The sequence below is a fragment of the Vicugna pacos genome, chromosome 7 (genome assembly GCF_048564905.1).
Source record: "Vicugna pacos chromosome 7, VicPac4, whole genome shotgun sequence".
NCBI lineage: Eukaryota > Metazoa > Chordata > Mammalia > Artiodactyla > Camelidae > Vicugna > Vicugna pacos.
The window spans coordinates 21,420,657-21,439,398 of NC_132993.1; the positions used below are offsets into that span (position 1 = coordinate 21,420,657).

The window sequence follows — 18,742 nt, forward strand, 5'->3', positions numbered from 1 at the left end:
CATCTCCCATCTGTGCCGCATTTAGGAAACGAGGACCCTATTTATCTATATTTTGCATTTCTCCACATTATATAGGTCCTCCTCTGTCCCGCATCCCAACATTGTTCTCACCTTTGGGAACATTTCCTCGGACCCTAACCCAAGCCTTGTATGTGACCTCTGCCCTCTGCTCTGTCCCCTGTCCACTGGGGACTGACACCGTGTGGGCCTCCCGAAGGAGGGTCACTCAGCTCCCTCAGGCCCCTTCCCTTCTCCAGGGTAAGCAATCCCACCTCCTGCCTCTAGAGGTCTCTCTATCCTGAGCCAAACAACTCCATTGACTGCTTAACTAAAGCAATAAAGGATTTTATTGGAAGGTTTGGGGGTGGTTCACAAGATGAAAGCAGGGCAGTTAAAGGCTAGGGAAGGGAGGTGCCAGGCAATTCAGGGGACACAGGCGGCACAGCTCACCGTCTTCTCGTCCGCACAGCCGCTCGGCAATCAGTGTCGATTGTTTCATTTCCAATCTTGAATCCCTCCGCACAGCAGTCCAATCCCCAAGGCTGGGTTTTGTACCCAAGTGGGCAGGGAAAGTCAAGATACCTCGAGTGACAATCCTCAGAGAAGTGCCCACGGGGTCGGAGAGGTAATTCCCCAAAAGGAGCCCAGAGGGAGGTGGTGTACAGACAGGACAGAAGGCTAGAGCCAAGCCTCCACAAAACATCCACCACCTTGAACTGAGCCACTCCTGTTTCTTCTTACCTGGTGGAATCTCCCATAGACCTGCCCTCAGGTAGTTGATCGATGGCGCGGTGGAGCACTGAGGCACAGAGAGGTTCAGCACTTGCCCTAAAGCCACCCAGCAGCTCTAAGGGATAGCCAGGTTGATGGCTCCACTTGGTGTCTGGGCGTTTGGTGTGTAACCCACTTGGAGCCCTTGGGGGGACGTCCCCTCTCTGTAGACAAGGCCTCCCGCAGATACTTTTTGGGGTAAGGGCTTCCTGACTGCTGCAGAGAGGAACAGCAAGCCCAGACCGCAAAAAGATCCAAAGGAGACTGCGGCCCTCCTGGGGCAGGAGGGCAGGAGGGGAAGGTGCACCCCTCAGGCGTGCTGGGCTTGCAGGAGGCCTTCCGTCAGGGAGGTGGGGCCAGGACCTGGGGGGGGGGTGGCGGAGCTGAGAGCCCCAGGAAGCAGGTGAGGCTGGAATCCCAGTCATCCCTCCCTCCACCCACCCAGGGACACAGCCTGATTCTTACCTGATTCAGAGCTGGGAGGAGAGTAGTGTGCCCCAGGCAAGGGGCTATTTGAATCTGCATGTCGCCTCTTCTGATCCAGGCCTCCCTGTATTCTGATCTTGTGGAATTTTAGTCTCCTGCTGTGATTGGAGTTCAGTTAGATAATTTGGCTGGTGATGGGGGAAGGGTTCACTGCAGCATCAGTGCACCCAGGTCCCTGTGGGAACTCTCCCAGAGTCACACAAAACACCAAGAGCCCCAAGGAGATGTTGCTGGGTGAGACTTCTGAGGCCCGATACCTCTGGTCTGTTCTGACAGTGCCCTTTGTTTCGGCAGATGAGATTGTTATGGCGAAGTCAGGAATCAAGCGTCAGCAGGCTTCGCCTGATAAACCTCCTCTGCCTGTGTCAAATGGGCCACTTCACGTTGGTGGCAACTAAACCCCCACATCTCAGTGCCCTCCTGCTCCCATGATGGGGGGAGTCGGCCGAGCTTTCCAGAACTCCCTGAGCTGGCCTGGCCTAGGTCTTACCTGCCTTACCTGGAGGACCCCCCCGGAAGCCACAGGTGCTGAAGAGAGGAGGAAGTCGTGGCTGAGCCAACATCGCAAGTCTGCACAACAGACGGCTTCGGCCTGCGGTCCATGCAGGGCTCAGGATGGGATGGTTTGACTTGTGCTTTTCCTGAATGAGCTGAAGAGGCATCCGGGTCCTGCCAGAGAGAGTGGGCCCTCGTGCCTCCCAGACTCTCAACACAGGCTTGTAGAAGGGGCTCCCTAGGGGCTCTGACCCTGCTCCTTGGACTGGTCTAGGGGAGAGACCAGAATGTGGGACCCGTAGCCAGAAATGAGAGCATATGGCCGCCGGGCAGGCTGCAGTGGAGGGCACGGGGGTGCCTGTGCCCGGACAGGTGTCCATGCTGCTTCCGCATGGGTGAACCTGAGCCTGCTTTCTCAGGAGGAAGAAGAGGAAACCCTTTCCTGCCCCAGGGAGCGGGCCTCCCCTTCCTTGATGCTCAGCCTTACCCCCATCTCTCCATTCCCTGGAATCCATTCCTGGTGGTGACTCAGCTGCATCAGAGGACCAGAGCCTGCTGCTGCTTCAGGGTCTTCATAGGAGTGGAGAATCACCCACAGCCCCCTCTGAGCTCTGGCTGCTCCCAGTGTCCCCCCGCTAACTGCCGGTTCCACCCTACCCAGCATGGTTCCCGGGGGATCTCTCCTGCCCGCTTCCCTGGCTGCAGTCTGCACCGGAACCAGCACGAGCACGACATTGGGGGCATGGGGGAGGCACACCGGAGGGTCTGAGCTGAGCCACGCAGGCCTGGGTGCTGGACCATGAGGCAGGGCTGCTGAGGGCCACCAGGGAGTGAGCCCGCCCAGACCCAGAGGGCCCCGCAGGGTGGTCTCTCTTGGGCCTCACCTGAGGCCTCCTCTCCGAGGCTCCTCCTTTGACGTCTGCGCTCATGTGCGGACCACCAGCACATGCTGCTCACTTGATCCCCACTGCTACCCGGGGAGTGGGAACTCTTAACCCCCTTACAGGGGAGGACGCTGAGGCCGACCTGTCTAATCACAGCTGGTGAGTGGCTGAGACCCAGCGGGAACCCAGCTGGGGTCCGTCTGACCCTACAGCCCAGGCGGCTCCCTCCACCCTTGGCCTCCAGGACATGACAGGACCTAGACTGTTGCTGATGGCCCCCTCCCTGACTCTTTCCTTCTCCTACTACCTATCTGGGGAGTTTCTGCTGCCTTCACGTCTTAGGCTCAGTTCTAGTTCCACTGCCCAATAGTGGGTACTTGACCTCTCTGTACCCCAGCGTCCTACCCTGTGTCTGGGTCAGACAGAAACACCTCGTGCTCCTGCTACCAAGTCTACCCATCCACCTGTGCGCTTTGACCTCCTCGCCTTCTGACCTACGGTGAGCCATCCTGCCCCTACCTAAGGCCCGCCCCCTCTGGCCACCTGGCAGATGTCGCCCGCTCTCCCCTGACTGGTCAGTCTCCCCTCTTGGGTCGTTCCCACCGAATGAAAGCCTTCCTCTGGTCACGTGTCACTCTCTAGGTCCTGCCCATCTTGCAGGCAAAACTATTTGCTGCTCCACTTGCCCACCTCCCACTCTCTCCTGGACCCCCTGCAGTCACTTTTGTCCCTGAGATCACTCCTATCAAGGTCACCATCATGTCCATGCTGGAAGTCCAGTGGATGATTCTCCAAACTTGTCTCACCTGACCAGTCAACAGCCTTGGACAGTTGATTGCTAGGTCCTCCTGGAAACTAAGGGAAGGTCTTCCCTCAGCTCCTGGAACCCTCTTGCCACCCACCACCCCCCGCCACCCGCAGCTGTCCTCCTGCCCCACTGACTGCTCCTTTGCTGGCTGCATGCTGAGCGCTGCGCCACCTCATCTCCCCAACCCCCCGGTGCCAGAGTCACCCGGGGTGTGGTCCATGCCCCTCCTCTCCTCTCCCTCCACTCTCAGCCCTTAGTCATCTCGTCTAAATCAACTGTGACCCCACCTCTGCACCCCTAATTCCAGTCAGTTCCAGATTCTGCCTCCAAAGGCCTCTCTGATTCCAGCTCTCTGTGCACCTGCCCCCACCCCCTCCCACCGGGACTGGCTGAGCTGTTCTGATCCTGGCCCCTCACCCCTCTGGCAATAAGCTGTGTACTTTGCTGAGATCCTCACCTTCCCAATGTGGCTCTTGGGATTTGGAAAGTGTAAAACATGGGATGGAGCACCGGAAGAGGACCTCGGGTTGCCCTCCTGCTCCAACTCTTCCCATGCAGGCTGGACAAGCTTCTCAGAAATGCTTTCCTCAGGCCATGCCCTTGCTGATGACGGGGCAGGGGATGGGGGTGAGTCCAGCATCTCTGGTCTACTATGGTGTCTGGTGGGGAGGCTGGAGCTCCCTCTGTCCCCCCGGCTCTTCTGCCTGGCACACCGCCTGCTCAGACAGGATCAGCCTCACCAGACCCCAACATTGTCCCCTGTCCAAGCTCAGCCCCAAGCTCTGCTTGTCCCAAGGAGGTTATCTCTCCCTCCCCCAGGATGTCTTCATCCTCCAGCTCCTGCCCACTTTCCCCGTTGAACCCCTCCCCTGCTCAGTCTCCATCAGTTCCACCTCCTTCCTGGCACTTCCCTGGGTTCCCTAATTGTGGTCCTGAATTCCTGACGCATGTGCTTCGGGGCCACTGGTTGTTCACTTGGCAGATGTCAGCTGAGTGCCTGCCACATGCCATACCTGTGCAAGGTGCTGGGGGTGGAGACATGAGCCCACTACAGACCCTGCCCCAGGAGCTCCCAGCTTAGAAGGGAAGTGTAGACACCACCCTCTGGATGCCCTGAGCCCCTCAGACAAAACTCATCCCCCACTGAGCTCCTTAGCCTCCCCAGGAGCTGATCTCCCTCGGGCTCCCCTCTGCCAATGTGCCAGCACACACAGTGACGGGCTAGGTCGGCAGCGCTGGGTGCTCAGGAAGGGAAGACTTCCCCGGGCAGGGTTGGGGGAGCATGAGGAGACTGCCGGGCTTCACCAAGGAGCTGGGAGCTGCACCGGGGAGGGTAGGAGGAGTTTAAACTTCTGGGACTGGCAGGCAGAGAGCGAGACTGGCAGAAGCAAAGGCTCCAGGTAGAAAAAGGCCCCAGGGCGGAGTGTGGGGTGGTTTGTTGGGGCAGGATGGGGAGCAGTGAGAAAAGGTGTCAGGCCATGGCCAAAGCTCAGCCTCCAGTGTCAGGCATTTGCTCCAGCAGGCAATGGGCAGCTTCCGAAGGTTTCTGAGCAGGAAAAATTTATGAAATTGATTGGAGGAGGAAGAGGCTGCAGGTGGGGGAGAAGTTAGAGGCTTTGCAACAGTTCTGATGAGAGGTCATGGGACGGACCTGACCCTGAAAGATGGGAGGAGGGGCCGATGCAGCAAATGTATGAGGATGTAACAGTCAGGAGCGGACAAGGTGCACGTCATCCGGGAGGTGGGGAGTGGGGTCAAAGCGGTGAGGACAGAGGGGCAAACCCAGGGAGAAAGTGACCTGCAGTCCAATTTAATAAACAGAAGTCGAAGGCCCACTGCATAGAGGGGCACTTTCAGCTCGCAAGGTGTAGGACTTGATAATGACCGGGCTATGTGAAGGGCAGAAGGGGCAGAGGGAGGCAGAAATAGAAGCTGGAGGCTGCCCAGAGAGGAGCCACAAAGCAGGAGGCAGGGAAGGGAGCGCGTGGACATGGCCACTGCGCTCCAGGCTGGTGTGGGGAGGCTTCTCTGGCACTGATCCGCAGCCCTGGCTGTGCGGAGGCTGGTGAGCAGGCTGTGCCTGCAGGAGTGGGCCCCAGCAGGCCAGGCCTGGGGTGGGGGGTGCACAGGGAGCCAGCTGGCTGGGGTCTCTTGAGACAGTGGAATCCCCATCCCAGCTTGGAGCAGGGAGCTCAGTGGGGATTTGTGCCCAGCACCACTGAATGGTGGTCACTGGGCACAGGTAGAGCTCTGGGTTCCAGTCCCAACTCTGCCAATGGGCTGGGTGACCTCGGGGGCCTCCTGCACTCCTCTCAAAGGCCAGTTCTAACGCCCCTTAACTGTAAAATGAGAGAGTTTCCGACACTCAAAGGAGGGGGTGCCTCCACCTCCTTGCTGTTCTGCCTCCACCTCCTTGCTGTTCTGCCCAAAATGTAGAGCCCATTATGGGAACCTCCCCTTCCTCACCCCTTATTTCCAATATGTCTCAAATTCAAACTTCTGAATGTATTTTGAATCTACCCATTGCTCCTGCCCTATAGAAGACCCCCCTGCACTGGCGACCTTGTTGAACACAGTAGCCTCCTACCTGGTCACTCCACAGCCACTTGCACTTCGCAATTTTTTTTTTTTACTGCACATCTGCTCATTCTTTCCCCTCCTTAAAAAAAAATCCCTAAATAATTTCTTACCATCTTTAAAATTAAACCCACGTGTGATCGCCTGCCCTCTCCAGCTCCCAGGGCTCCTCCTATGTCAATCTTTCCCTCTCTCCTGATGCTCCAGCCACATTGGCATTCTTCCAACTCCTTGACCATGCCAGGCTTGCCTCAGGGCCTTGGCCCTTGCTGTCCCCTCTGCCAGGCACACCACCCCTCCTGCTCCACCTGGACAACTTCCACTCAGCCTCCAGAGCAGGGCTTCATTGTCACTCCCTCTAGGAGACTTTTCTGAGCACCTAAATGACATCCAGTCTGTTAGTCCGTTGCATAGCACCCTGGACTTCTTCCTAGCACTTAATCTTCTTTTGCAAATATATATTTATTAGTGTGTTTTTTTGTTTGCTTGTTTAAGGCCTGCCTATCCCACTAGACTGTAAACCCATGAGGACAGAAATCATTCTGTCTTGTTGGCTGCTGTATACCAGCCTCCATAGTTAGTGTTGCTGAGATGAAGGAAGAGAGGAAGGTAAGGAGGGAGGGAGGGGGAGGGGGGATGGAGCAGGGACCATGCTTCCTTGTTGTAACTGCTGCTACCCCAGCTGATCCTCTCTCCCCACAGAGCTCCCGGAGACCGCCCCTTCATACGTGCGTCCCTTCTATTCCTGTGAAATAGAGCTCCTGCTAAAATTAGGCATTTTTACATTGTGACTTCATCATTTGCTGAATCACCTTTTCTGTATCTTTCTTCATTTTCGCCTCATATTTTTTTATTTGTCACCTGCCTGGTAACACGTTATTCCTTGTAATTTTCTCCACTTCATATTTACGTTTTCCTCTTTCGTGTTAAAATAGAAACATTCCTTATTCAAGTTTTGCTCATTAATTTATAGACCATTCCTTTTATCAGCTCAGTAATAATATTTCTCGGATCTATTATAAGTCCTTGTTGTCCTCATAGTTTCATTAACCATAAAATGAAGCTAAATAGAGTAACAGTTGTTTAATTTAACATCTGAATCTTATTCTTGTTCAGGAAATAATTTAGATAAAAATAACTGTTGCATACTCTGAATGGTGGGTGAAGCGAGGTACTGCAGTTTATAGAATTTCGTTCTATAAATAATCTTAGCGTTTCCTGATTTGTTTATTTCTGTTGCCTCCCACCCCCATTCTGCCATCTGAACTCACTGGGTCTGGGAATTTGGATTCTGAAAAGAGGGCCTCAAAATCTGAATGCTGCCCTGATTCCCTGGGTGTCTCCAGGATCTGACCTCCAGAAGCAAGAACTTGTCCCAAAGGTCAGATATTTAAGTGTGCAGAGAGAACACTGCTCCTCATTTACATGGAGACCAGGCCTGGAAGCATCGCCCTCTGGATTTAGAGGGAGTAAGATGCAGCTAACTGGCCCAGCAGGGGAGCATATCACACCCGAGGAGGAGTGGTTCCAGGAGTTGTGCTGCTGGACCTGCCTGGAGGGGCCCTCGGGGGGAGTCTGGGGCTCAGAGCTGTGGCCAAGGCCACACCCAAGTGCCTAGGAGTTGGGTCTCAGCAAATGCAAGCCGACCAGCTGGTCTGGAGGAAGCCTGGGGACAGGGAAATGGGAGCAGAGGCTTGGGGTTCGTTTTCCACCCTGTCTGGGAGGGAGGCAGCCTGGGTCTAGAGGAGGGAGGGCCCACGCCTGCGCTCACTCTCCTGTCCCTGCCCACCACGCGGTGCCCTCCTCCTAGGCTTCCCAGATGTCCTCTGGTGACCCACACCCACACAGCAACTTAGGCTGTGGACAGCTGCCAGACAGGAGTGTGCCAAGCCCTGGAAAATTACCCTGACCCTTTCCACCCACAGTCAAGGGATAAACCTGCCTTCAGGCCTTCTCTACTATTAGTGAGCCCTGGCAGTGCTCTGGGAGAATGAATGGAAAGTTGTGATTCTGACGCTGCAAAGGTCACATGCAGACTGGAGACCCAGAGCACAGGCTGGCGTGGAGGCCCAAGGAGAAGCCAGGGCTGCCCTCCCACCTGCCCTGCCTCCCCTCCTGCCTTGCTTGTCTTCCCTGGGAAGAGCTTTTCTCTAGATCGCTGTCTTCTTCTTCTGTTCCCACGTCTCGGTCCTTCTGCCTGTCTCCCCCCGCACAACTACCTCCTATGGAAGTTTGGTTCTCTTCTTCCTGGGGCAGTAAATAAAGCTGAGCGGGGAAAAGGCAGTGAGAAAAGTGAAGTGTTTGCCACCTTGTCCCCACCCAAGGTCTGCAGGGCGTGCAGACCAGGGCAGCACTGGGACGGACACACAGGGACAAGCAGCCACTGGCTGAGTATCACAACGTGGCTGTGACCCACACGGACGTGGGTGAGGAAAGTCTGTTTGACATCATGAGTAACTGTGACCACCAATTACTCACGATGGGGCAGAGGAGGTAAAAGCAGGTGCCGGACTTTGACTCCGGCCACGATAGAGCCGCCAGGACTGGACTTGCCCTGCTGACTTGAACCACAAATTATGTGCAGCAACTGTTTCAACTGTCGGGTAACAGGCAGTGCAAGACTGCAATTATCGAGAAGGGACAGACAGAGGTTAGGTCCCTGTTTGCCTCAGATTTCTAGCCAGGCACTTTCTGCATGGCAGAGATCAGAGTTCAGGGCTGCTGAAGTGGCCAGAATTTGAGGGGCAGGATAGCTGTCATGGGTGGAATTGTGCCCATCCCACAAATTCACATGTTGAAGCTCTAATCCCCAGTACCTCAGAATGTGACTATATTTGGAGACAGGGACTTTAAAGATGTGATTAAGTTAAAATAAGGCTGTTAAGGTGGACCCTAATCTAATCTGACTGGTGTCCTTATAAGAAGAGAAAATCTGGATACACAGAGACACACACACGCAGGACACTTTGACCTCATGCTTCTAGCCTCCGTAACTATGAGAAACAACTTTTGGTTGTTTAAGCCCCTCAGTCTGCGGCACTTTGTTACGGCAGCTCTAGCAGACTAACACAGCAGTGAGGAGAGGGGAGGTGTGCTGGAGGGACCGGTGGCATCTACAAGGTCTCTCCAGGGGCTCCTCTGCGTGGGGCAAGACTCCGCAAAGCCCAGCAGAGAGTGGCTGCTGTGCAGGGTGACTGCGGGTCATGCAAGGTTCAGAGACCAAATTCCAGTCCAGCCAAAAGTAGCAAGACCTCAGGAAGGACTGTGAGCATTCAGGAGGGATCCCAGAAAGGCAGCAGTTTAGGGCTAACAACCATGACTTGGTGCCGTACTCTAAGACCAAGGGGAAAAAACCATATTAGCCTGCCAGCATCAAGATGATACACCTGCAATTTAATGTCTACCAGAACAAAACTCAACAACCTTTAAAGGAACAAAACACAAACTAGACTCCCTAAAATGTCTCATCCATAATGGCCTAGAATGAGAAAACAGTTTAGACATAAGGAGAAGCAGGCAAATGAGACCCATAATCAAGAAAAATAGACCCAGTACAAACAGATCCCCACATAACCACGATGTTAGAATTAGCAGAGAGGAACTTTAAAAAAACTATCATGAATATGTTCGGGCATTTAAAAGGAAAAGATCTTCATAATGAGTGAACAGATGTAGAAATTTCAGCAGAGAATGGAAAAAAGAACCAAATGGACATTCCAGAACTGAAAGCTACAGAATCTAAAACAAAAAATGCACTGGATAAGCTAAAAACATCAGATTGGAATCTGCAGAAGAAAGAGTCATTGAGCTTGAAAATAGATCAATAGAAATTATCTCATCTGAAGACCACAGAGAAAAATGATTTTAAAAAAGGAACAGAGATTCACTGACCCATGGGACCCATGGGACAATGCCAGGTTATTTAACATAAAAAAACTCAGAAGCAAAGGAGGGAGACAATTAAGCAGAGAATATACTCAGAAATAAAAGTTGAAAATTCCCAAATTTGGTGAAAACTTATTCACCTACAGATTTAAGAAGCTGCAGCTCTAAGAATGGTGCCCTGACTTGAGGCTGAGGAGGAGGAGGGGGCTGGGCAGGAGCCAGAGTGCTGGAGAAGACTGGTAATCTGGGGGTCAGACTGGGAGAGTGTAATGGCCCTAGGCAGGGCAAGTGCAAAGGGAGAGAAGAGGGAGGGGGAGGGGAGAAGAGGGAAAAGGGGAGAAGGGGAGGGGGAGGGGAGAAGGTGGGGAGGGGAGAACCAGCAGGGCTAGCTCTCCCTCTCAGCAGCCCTGCGACCTCAGGGAAATGAACCCGGAGCCCACAGTCGGCACTTGAGGACTGGGTGGGGAAGGGGAAAGCGGGAAGAAAGGCAATAGCCTGAGATAATTTATTTTATTGTTTAAAAGTTTACTGCTGAAGGGAAAGGAAGCAGAGAGAGGGCAGCAGCTGAGGAGGGAGCTAGTTGAGGGGAGTTATTGCTGTTTTAAGTTGTGGGGAAGTGATTAAAGACAGAAGAAAAAACAAGTAAGATTTTCAAAAGAGTCAAGCAGGTATGGGGCCAAAGACTCAAGTGGAGCCCCTTGGAAGCCCCTTGGAAGCCCCTTGAAAATACCAGCATGTTTGAAGGAGAAACAGAGAATACAGTGAGTGATGTTTCAACTCGGTGGGAAAGGAGGCTGAGGTCAAATCCCAGAAAGTGTGGTGCAAACCCTGATCTGGTCACACAGTGGCTCATACTTAGACAAGAGCAGGCACTGATCTAGATGTGGACATTTGTCCCCACAGCTGCCTGTGAGATAGGGGTGATTATTTCCCCCATTGTACAAGTGAAGACAATTCCCCAAGGTGTCACAGCCAGCAAGGGGTGGAGCCAGAATGTGAACCCAGGCAGTGAGTCCAGCACCAACGTCCCCCTCTTAACCACTATACTGTGGCATCCAAGGGCGTCGCTGCCCTGCCCACCGCCCAGCGCTGCTGTGAGAGCAGGATGGGAAAGCCCTATGTGAATGCTTACGGGCTCATCACATGTAACTTGGGGTTCCTGTTGATCAGGCATCTTCTCAGGAGCCCGGGAGCAAGGGCACCTGCTGAGGCTTCAGCCCCTAAGGGATGGCAAATGGGAGGGACAGAGGAAGGCATTCAGCTGTGATTTGAACCATCCTGGTTTTGAGTCATTAGCCAACTATGCTCAGATGTGCTAGGAGAGACAGACAAGAAAGGGGAAAGGATGACTGAATCTCAGAAAATGATTTTTGTTATGAATCACTTACTCTGTTCTATGCACTCTGCAGGGTACTTCCCTAAACCATCTCATTTAATCCATCTTCAAAATGTAGCTATTGCATAGGCATAATTATTCCCATGTCACAGGAGAGGAAACTAAGGCTCACAGAAGTCAAGAAACTTGCTCAAGGCCACACAGATGGTGCGTGGCAGGGGTACAGTTTAAATCCAGATGTTTAACACCAAAGCCCATGTCCTCTCCAGGCTCCCACGTGGCCTCCGAGATTAGCACTGGTGTGGCAGTTACAAGATTAGAGGAGGGGGATGAGGGGGAAGGGATTCTAGAGGGGGCTTCTCAGACATGAGCAGGTGGGGAGAGGCACACTGCGGAGTGGGAAGGTCAAGGAAACCCCCTTCTCCACTTAGAATGTGACCCTGAAGTAATGGTTCCTAAAAACTGGGGTCCAAGACCACTTAGGGAAGCTGATAAAAAGTAGACTCTCACCTCAGAAAGGATGCCCACATTTTTTCATGGTATTAGGGAGCTCATGGCTCCCTGAAGTCAACCTATCCATGCAGGGGCTGAGCCCAGGACTGGCTTTACAACTGAAGGACTTATTCTCCCAGCTGCGGGGAGAGCTGCCCCCTGACGGTTCCCATCTCTCTTCTGGAACTGTCCTTGACTGAAGAGGGTCACCTTGCCCGGTCTGTCTCCTTCCCAAGGCAAACCACAGGAGTTTACTGACTCCGGGCAGCTCTGAAGGACGCCTCCCCTCCTGGCTGGGGATCTTGAGAGCAGTCTCTAATAAACCTCCCATCTGCCACGCGTCCTCCCGGAGTCAGCTTCTCCCAGAACCTGGAGAACTTGACTGACTAACCTGTGACACATGGACTCTATTCCTTTAATCATGACAGCAACTGGCAAGGGGAATATAACTCCTAGTTTAAATCCTGCATCTCCTTTTTGCAGGTAAGAAATCTGAAATGTAGATGGCTGCTTGCCCAAGGTTCCAGAGCTGGCAGTAGCTACAGTCAGGATGTGAACCCAGTCCATCCAGAGCCAAACCCTACATTCACTACACCTGCTTTCATCTGAGAGGGGGCAGCCCCAAAAGAATTGCACCAGGAAGGGGACACATGTTAGGCCACTGTAACATAGAGACAGAGCCCCTAGGTCCTAGAAGGGTGCCCCATCCTTTTGCTTCTGGGTTGCGTGGGTACATTTAGGGTCGGACAGTTAACCAAGCCACCCGGCGGCTGCCTTCAGCAGGGAGGGCCAATGGAGGTCTCTGGGCTCAGCTCTGACAGGGTCTTGCAGGATGGGGATGGCAGTGCCTACAGGTCACACTCTTACCCGGAAGGCTGAGACCTGGGTGTATCTCCCACCCCCGCTGCTTATTAGCTGTGTGGGTGGGGCTGGAGTGGGGGACGCTCACGTCCCTCTCTGGGCCCCATTCTCAGGAGGGTCTTCCAGGCCCAACTGCAGGCCGCAGGGCTAGTCAGCATTCCTCTCTCCACCCATTGCATCATTCCAAACATTCCTGCTCTTCTTCCGCAGGGCCTTTCTTCCAGCCATGCCACCTCCCCTCCTCAGTGTCGTCAACTTCCAACTCCCTGGATGTGCCCCATACTCACTGAGACTTACGTCCAGCTCACTGTCTTGCCGTCCATCCCCCAGCCTTGGCATCATTTGGGGGTGACCTCAAGATCATGCAGGAGGCCCATTCAACAGGCCAGCCCCAGGGCCCTGGGCCTCCTCCTCTCCAGCTCCATCATCTTCAGCTGCCCTGTCCCCACGGGTCCCCTTTCTCCCGGTCTGTCAGTCACCTGAACTGTTCCATCTCAGCCTTTCTCCCACATGAGAAAGCACTTCCTGTGGTCCCAACAGCACAGACTTTTTGCAACTGTCAGAAACGTGGCAGAGCATGAAATCAGTTACGTAAGTTATCTGGCTCAAGCCATGGTGCATTCTCTGCTTTGTGACAGGGCAAAAATGGAAAATTTTGCCTCGAGGCAAGATGGAAATTTGAAAAAAGACAACCTATGCTAGCCATCTCACAGAGAGGCCCGGCACGGCGTGTGTGTCCATCGCCAACGTGTGGGACCCATTCAGCTCTGCGGCCCCAACGGCTGCCGTCCACACTCACCCATCAAAACCCCAGCCTCCCGTAGCTCCACAGGCCCTGTCCACTCTCAGTTCTCCAAGAAAAAAAAATGACTTCATCATCTTGCAAATGGATGCCACAAAAAGCCAAGATGTTTAACCTCAGCGGGGCCCTGACATCTGTAATAATCCTTTGATCTGCCCCATTTCTCTCAGTAGCTGTTGTCAACTTCCACGGTTTGCCTCCAGCCCTCACCCTCCAACCTTGGCAGACAACCATGCTTCCTTGACCTTATAAAAACTGAGACCTCCAAACCATGACTGACCTCAACTGATGTGACCTCTCCCACCTGCCCTGGACTCTCCTTCTGGGCTCAGCGTGGGCTGCCCTTCCTCCTATTTATGACCACCTTGCCCCTGGTGTGCTGGTCCCACTGTCTGCTCTTTCCACTAGTATAGAACATATATTCTGGGCACAGGAGTCACTACGGCTTTGGTTCTTTCTGCCCTCGCCTTCTCAGCTAAGCTTTTTGAAAGAGTAACTTGTAGTCTCTTATACCAACATTAATGTGAAAAAATATATATATTACAAATAGAGTCCAGCAGAAGAGTAATAAATGTAATAGTGTAAATGACAAAGTGAAGTTTATTCCAGGAATTCGAGGAATGTCAAACTTAACAAATCTATCAACGCAACTTATCTCAGGAATAGACTACAGGAAAAACATCAGATGACCAGTTGATAGACCCCCAAAAGGCATTTGCTAAAATATAGTATACATTTTTTAAAAATCTCCCTAGAAAACTGGGAATACAGTAATAATTCCAAAGAGGGCTAAAGAACAAATCCAAACCAAGAGCTAATGTCACGCTTAGAGAGAAAACACTGTCCTTTAACTGCACAAAGATGTCCTTGATTCGCGCTATCATGAAAGACTGTGTGGAAGTAAGTTCTAGTCAATGCCATCATAAAACAAAAAGAAAAATTGATATAATTATTGGAAAGGGAGGGTCAAAAACCTGATGAACTCCATAGAAAATCCAAGGATCAAGTGAAAATTATCGTAAGTTTATTAAGGCAGGTAGTTACAAAAGGAAGAGAAAAATTTATTAGATTTTCTATATAGTGGTAACAACCAGTTAGAAAATATTATGGGAAAAAGGGTTGCATTTACAACAGCAACCAAAATATAAAATATTAGGGGTAAAAATCTTAACAGGAAGAGTGCAGAACCTCATAAAAAAAAAAGCTCTCACACTTTACTGCAAAATTCAAAGAAATAGAAGGCCATCCTTGGTTTTAAGATAAGACTTGATGTAAAAATGTCAACCTTCTCCAAATTCATCTATTTCCCACAAGTACAGTCAAACTCTCAATTGAATTTTTGAGTTGAAGCTGATCAAATGAATCTGACATTAATCTAAATGAATAAATGCAAAGAAATACATAAGAAAATTTAGGGGGAAGAAGACTGAATTAGAGCATCCCCTGATGTTTGTCATATCAAATATGAACAAATATATTTTAAACCTATAGTAATTGCAGCAGTAAGGTACTGCTGTCAGAGTAAACAGACAGATCAAAGGAACAGAATAGAAAATCCAATTGGCACCTCAAGTCTGTGAGTGAAAGAATGTGTTGTTTAAGAAACCATGCTGGATTTCATGAAGACTGTTTTCTTCTGATTCGACTTGATTTACTAAAACATTGAAATTTTCCATATGTCAAAGACACTATATTACCAAAATATTTACAGATAAAATGTTACAATATCTGGAATTTGCTTCAAAATAATAAGAGGGAAATGGGAAGGATACAGCTGGAACAAAATTGGCTATATTTTGACTGTGGTCGAAGCTGGGTAGTTGATATGCAGAGGCTTATAGTATCATTCTGCCTTCTTTTATATAGATTTGAAAATTCCCCAAATAAAAAATTTTAAATATGGTATGAATTAAAAATTCGAAGTAGGAAAAAATTTGCAATATGACACACAAAGATAAATGTCTCTAATATATATATTTCTCTTAGAAAGCAGTTTTGACCATTCCAACAGGAGGAAAGAGATGCTGTTGAGTGAGAAAAATCAGATTGAAAATAGCGTGCAAGGTAGGCCATCCTTTCCAAAAGAAAAAGAAAAAAAAAACCATCAGTAAAAATATCTGAAGAATATACACCAAAATGTTAACTGTGATTTCTCTGAGTGATAAGACTAGGGATGGTTTTGCTTTCTTTTTCAACTCTCTGTATTTTTCAGGTTCTTTTTTTATGAGAAGCAAATACTCTTATAATTAGAAAAATACAAAATTCTTTTTTTTTTAAAGGAAGGAAGAAAAGGAGAAAAGAAGGAAGGAAAGAAAGAAGGAAAGAAGGAGATTGGCATCATATATTCTTCCAAAGTTACTCTCCATCTATACAAAATAAATGTGTTTACTTTTTTAAATACAAATGGTACATAGCATGCTCTACACATTGTTCTTTCCTTGCCTTTTCCACTTGACAGTAGATCCCGGTTATACCAATTTAATCTTCCACCAATAATGCACAAGTGCACCCCATCCTTGCCAATACACTATTCTATTTTTGATCTGTGTTGAGGTTTTTTTTTTAACATTTTTTATTGATTTATAATAATTTTACAATGTTGTGTCAAATTCCAATGTAGAGCACAATTTTTCAGTTATACGTGAACATATATGTATATTCATTTTCACATTTTTTTCTCTGTGAGCTACCGTAAGATCTTGTATATATTTCCCTGTGCTATACAGTATAATTTTGTTTATCTATTCTACATTTTGAAATCCCAATCTGTCCCTTCCCAGCCCCCGTGTGTTGAGTTTTGATGGATGAAAAATGACACCTCATTGTGATCTTAACTTGTAGTTCCCTCATTATAAGTGAGGTTGAACATCTTTTTATCTGTGCAAGAACAATGGATGTTTCTTTACCTATGCATTTTATTCACATACTTTGCCCATTTTCAACTGGATTTTTCATTTTTTATATTGATTTGTAGTGGTTCTTTCTATAGAAAAGTAGACATTTGTCTGCCATATATGCTTGCCAGTGTCTTTTAGCAATTTATCATTTGTAAAATCAACTTGTTTACATGTGATTTTTTTCCAATGCATATGTGTGTAATTTTTTTAATTGAAGTATAGTCAGTTTACAATGTTGTGTCAATTTCTGGTATACAGCATAATAGCTCAGTTATACATATACAAGATACATATAATTTTTAAACAGTTGATTTAACTGGTCTTTTGTCAAAGGGCTTCATAAGCACACAGTCCTCCCCTATTCTAAGATTTTATATATATATAAATTATATATATATAATTTTTTAAAACTTTTTTTAATTGAGTTATAGTCATTTTACAATGTTGTGTCTGTATAAAATTTTTAATGCTCTATTTTTTCTTCTATTACTTTTATGGCTTCAGTTTTAACTTTTATATATTTGTTCCATTATTTTGATACAGAGTGAAGTAGGAATCAACTTTTCCACCAGATATGTCTCCAGCTGTGCCCAGATGTATTTATTGAATAATCTGTCTTTCCCCTGCCAATTGATATGCCATTTTATGATACTCTAAACTCCCATATAAATTCATGCCCGTTTCTGAACTCTTTATCTATTCTATTGCTCTGACCAAATATTCTACAGTACCTCTCTATTTTAATTATGTTTTCACATAGGGTAAAGCTGGTGTCTTCTTACAACTCCTTTTTATGAGAACTTCCTGGCTATTCATGCATGTTTATTTTCCCATATGAACTTAAGGCTAAGCTTGTCTGGTTTCAAGAAAAAGAAGTATCTCGATATAATCTAGATATTTAAGTGTAACACACAATTTAGGAAGAATTAACATCATTATATTACTTAGGATCAGCATTTTCCAACCCAAGAAGGAGGTTTTCATCTCCTTTTGATGAATTCTTCTATTATGATCCTCAATGATGTTTTAAAAGACCTCATAATGGACTTTGCCCTTTATTGCTATTAAAATGGGTTTTTCTTTCCATTGTATCTTTAAATTTCTGGTTGTTTTACATAGGAACGCTGTTAATTTGTCAAATTAATTTTGCATCAACAACCCCATAGAATTCTTATTATTTGCAATTTTTTTCCATTGGATTCTCTTGGGTTTGCAAGTTATGCAATCACATCATTTTACATTAGTGATAAAATTTTACTTCCTGTTTTCTAATTCGTTGCCTCATTTCTTTCTCATATTTAACTGCTTTAGTTAATACTTCATCTAACTACTCCCTACCCTAATGGGAATCCTTCTACGGTTTTATCATTAAGCTAGATGATGAATTTGGTTTGAAATAAATAGAAATAGAAAAATAATCAAAACACAGAATAGGTATATCACAGAGTAGGAAATAAAAATGGCTCATGAATATATGAAAAGATGCTCAACCTCATCTAGGGTGCTATTCTTGGCCTGTCCTTTAAATGCTAAAATCCAGGGTTTGGTCCTTGGTCCACTGCTCTTCTCACTGGATGCTCCCCTTGGGCCATTGTCCTTATTGTTCAACACAGGTAGATGTCTCCCAAGTCTACAGCTCCAAGACTGACCTGTCCCCAAAGCATGTGTCCCATTTGTATATTCAGCAGCCTCCTAGAAATCCCACTTGGGTTTCCTGAAGTCCCTCGACTCAACACATACAAATGGAATTAATTATCTTGATCACCAAAACTCCGTCCCATCTTAGTGAGACGCCCCATCACCTGCCCACTTCTCCCAGTAGAGAGCCTTCTCCCTCCTCCTCACTCTGCCCTTTAATCAATCATATATTCCCACATATTAACTTTCTAAAATTTTACTCTGCATTTTTTGGTGGGGGAAGGTAATTAAGTTCATTTATTTACTTATTTTATTTTTTTAATGGAGGTACTGGGGATTGAGCCCAGGACTTCATGTGTGCTAGGCATGCACCCTGCCACTGAGCTACATCCTCCCCCCTTACTTGCTAACATTTTAATTTGCCTACTCCACCCCCACCCGCTGTCCTGGTTCAGTCCCTCATATACTCCTCCACCTAGGTTGTTACAATGGCCTCCTAGAAGGATTTTCCTTCTTCATTCCTGACTCTTGTAGACCTAGCTTCCAGAATTATCACTGTCAAGGTGGATTTCCAAAACACAAATTCAAACATGCCACTTTCCTCAAAATAAGTGGTCCCTGTGGCACCAGGATGGAGTCCAAGCTCTTAACAGGGTCTACAGGGCTCCCGTGGCCTCCCCCGATCTCCCAAGAGCCCAACTTGGATTCTCTGCTCTAGTGATGCTGGACCCTGCACTGGTCATCCTGACTCTAGCTTCATGCAACTTCACTCAAAGCATACTGCTCACCGCTTAACCATATTTTGATTTG

The 18,742-nt window shown here is 48.6% G+C and overlaps 1 protein-coding gene across 6 annotated transcripts in view; it reads right to left on the reverse strand.

Moving 5' to 3' along the window:
- Positions 1-329: 329 nt before the first annotated feature.
- The window catches only part of LOC140697544 (uncharacterized), a 32,544-nt gene continuing 14,131 nt past the window's right edge, over positions 330-18,742 (reverse strand). For 3 of the 6 annotated variants that reach the window (XR_012074687.1, XR_012074686.1, XM_072965411.1), the window contains 3 exons: positions 1,757-1,926; positions 1,237-1,355; positions 330-1,134 (listed from right to left, as the gene is read on the reverse strand). Coding sequence is in view for 3 of the 6 variants with exons in the window: in XM_072965411.1 (XP_072821512.1) it covers positions 1,082-1,134; positions 1,237-1,355; positions 1,757-1,926 (342 nt within the window). In the remaining 3 variants the exon portion in view is untranslated. The remainder of the gene's footprint in view (positions 1,135-1,236; positions 1,356-1,756; positions 1,927-18,742) is intronic. The other 3 variants (XM_072965410.1, XM_072965409.1, XR_012074688.1) reach the window with 3 other exon arrangements.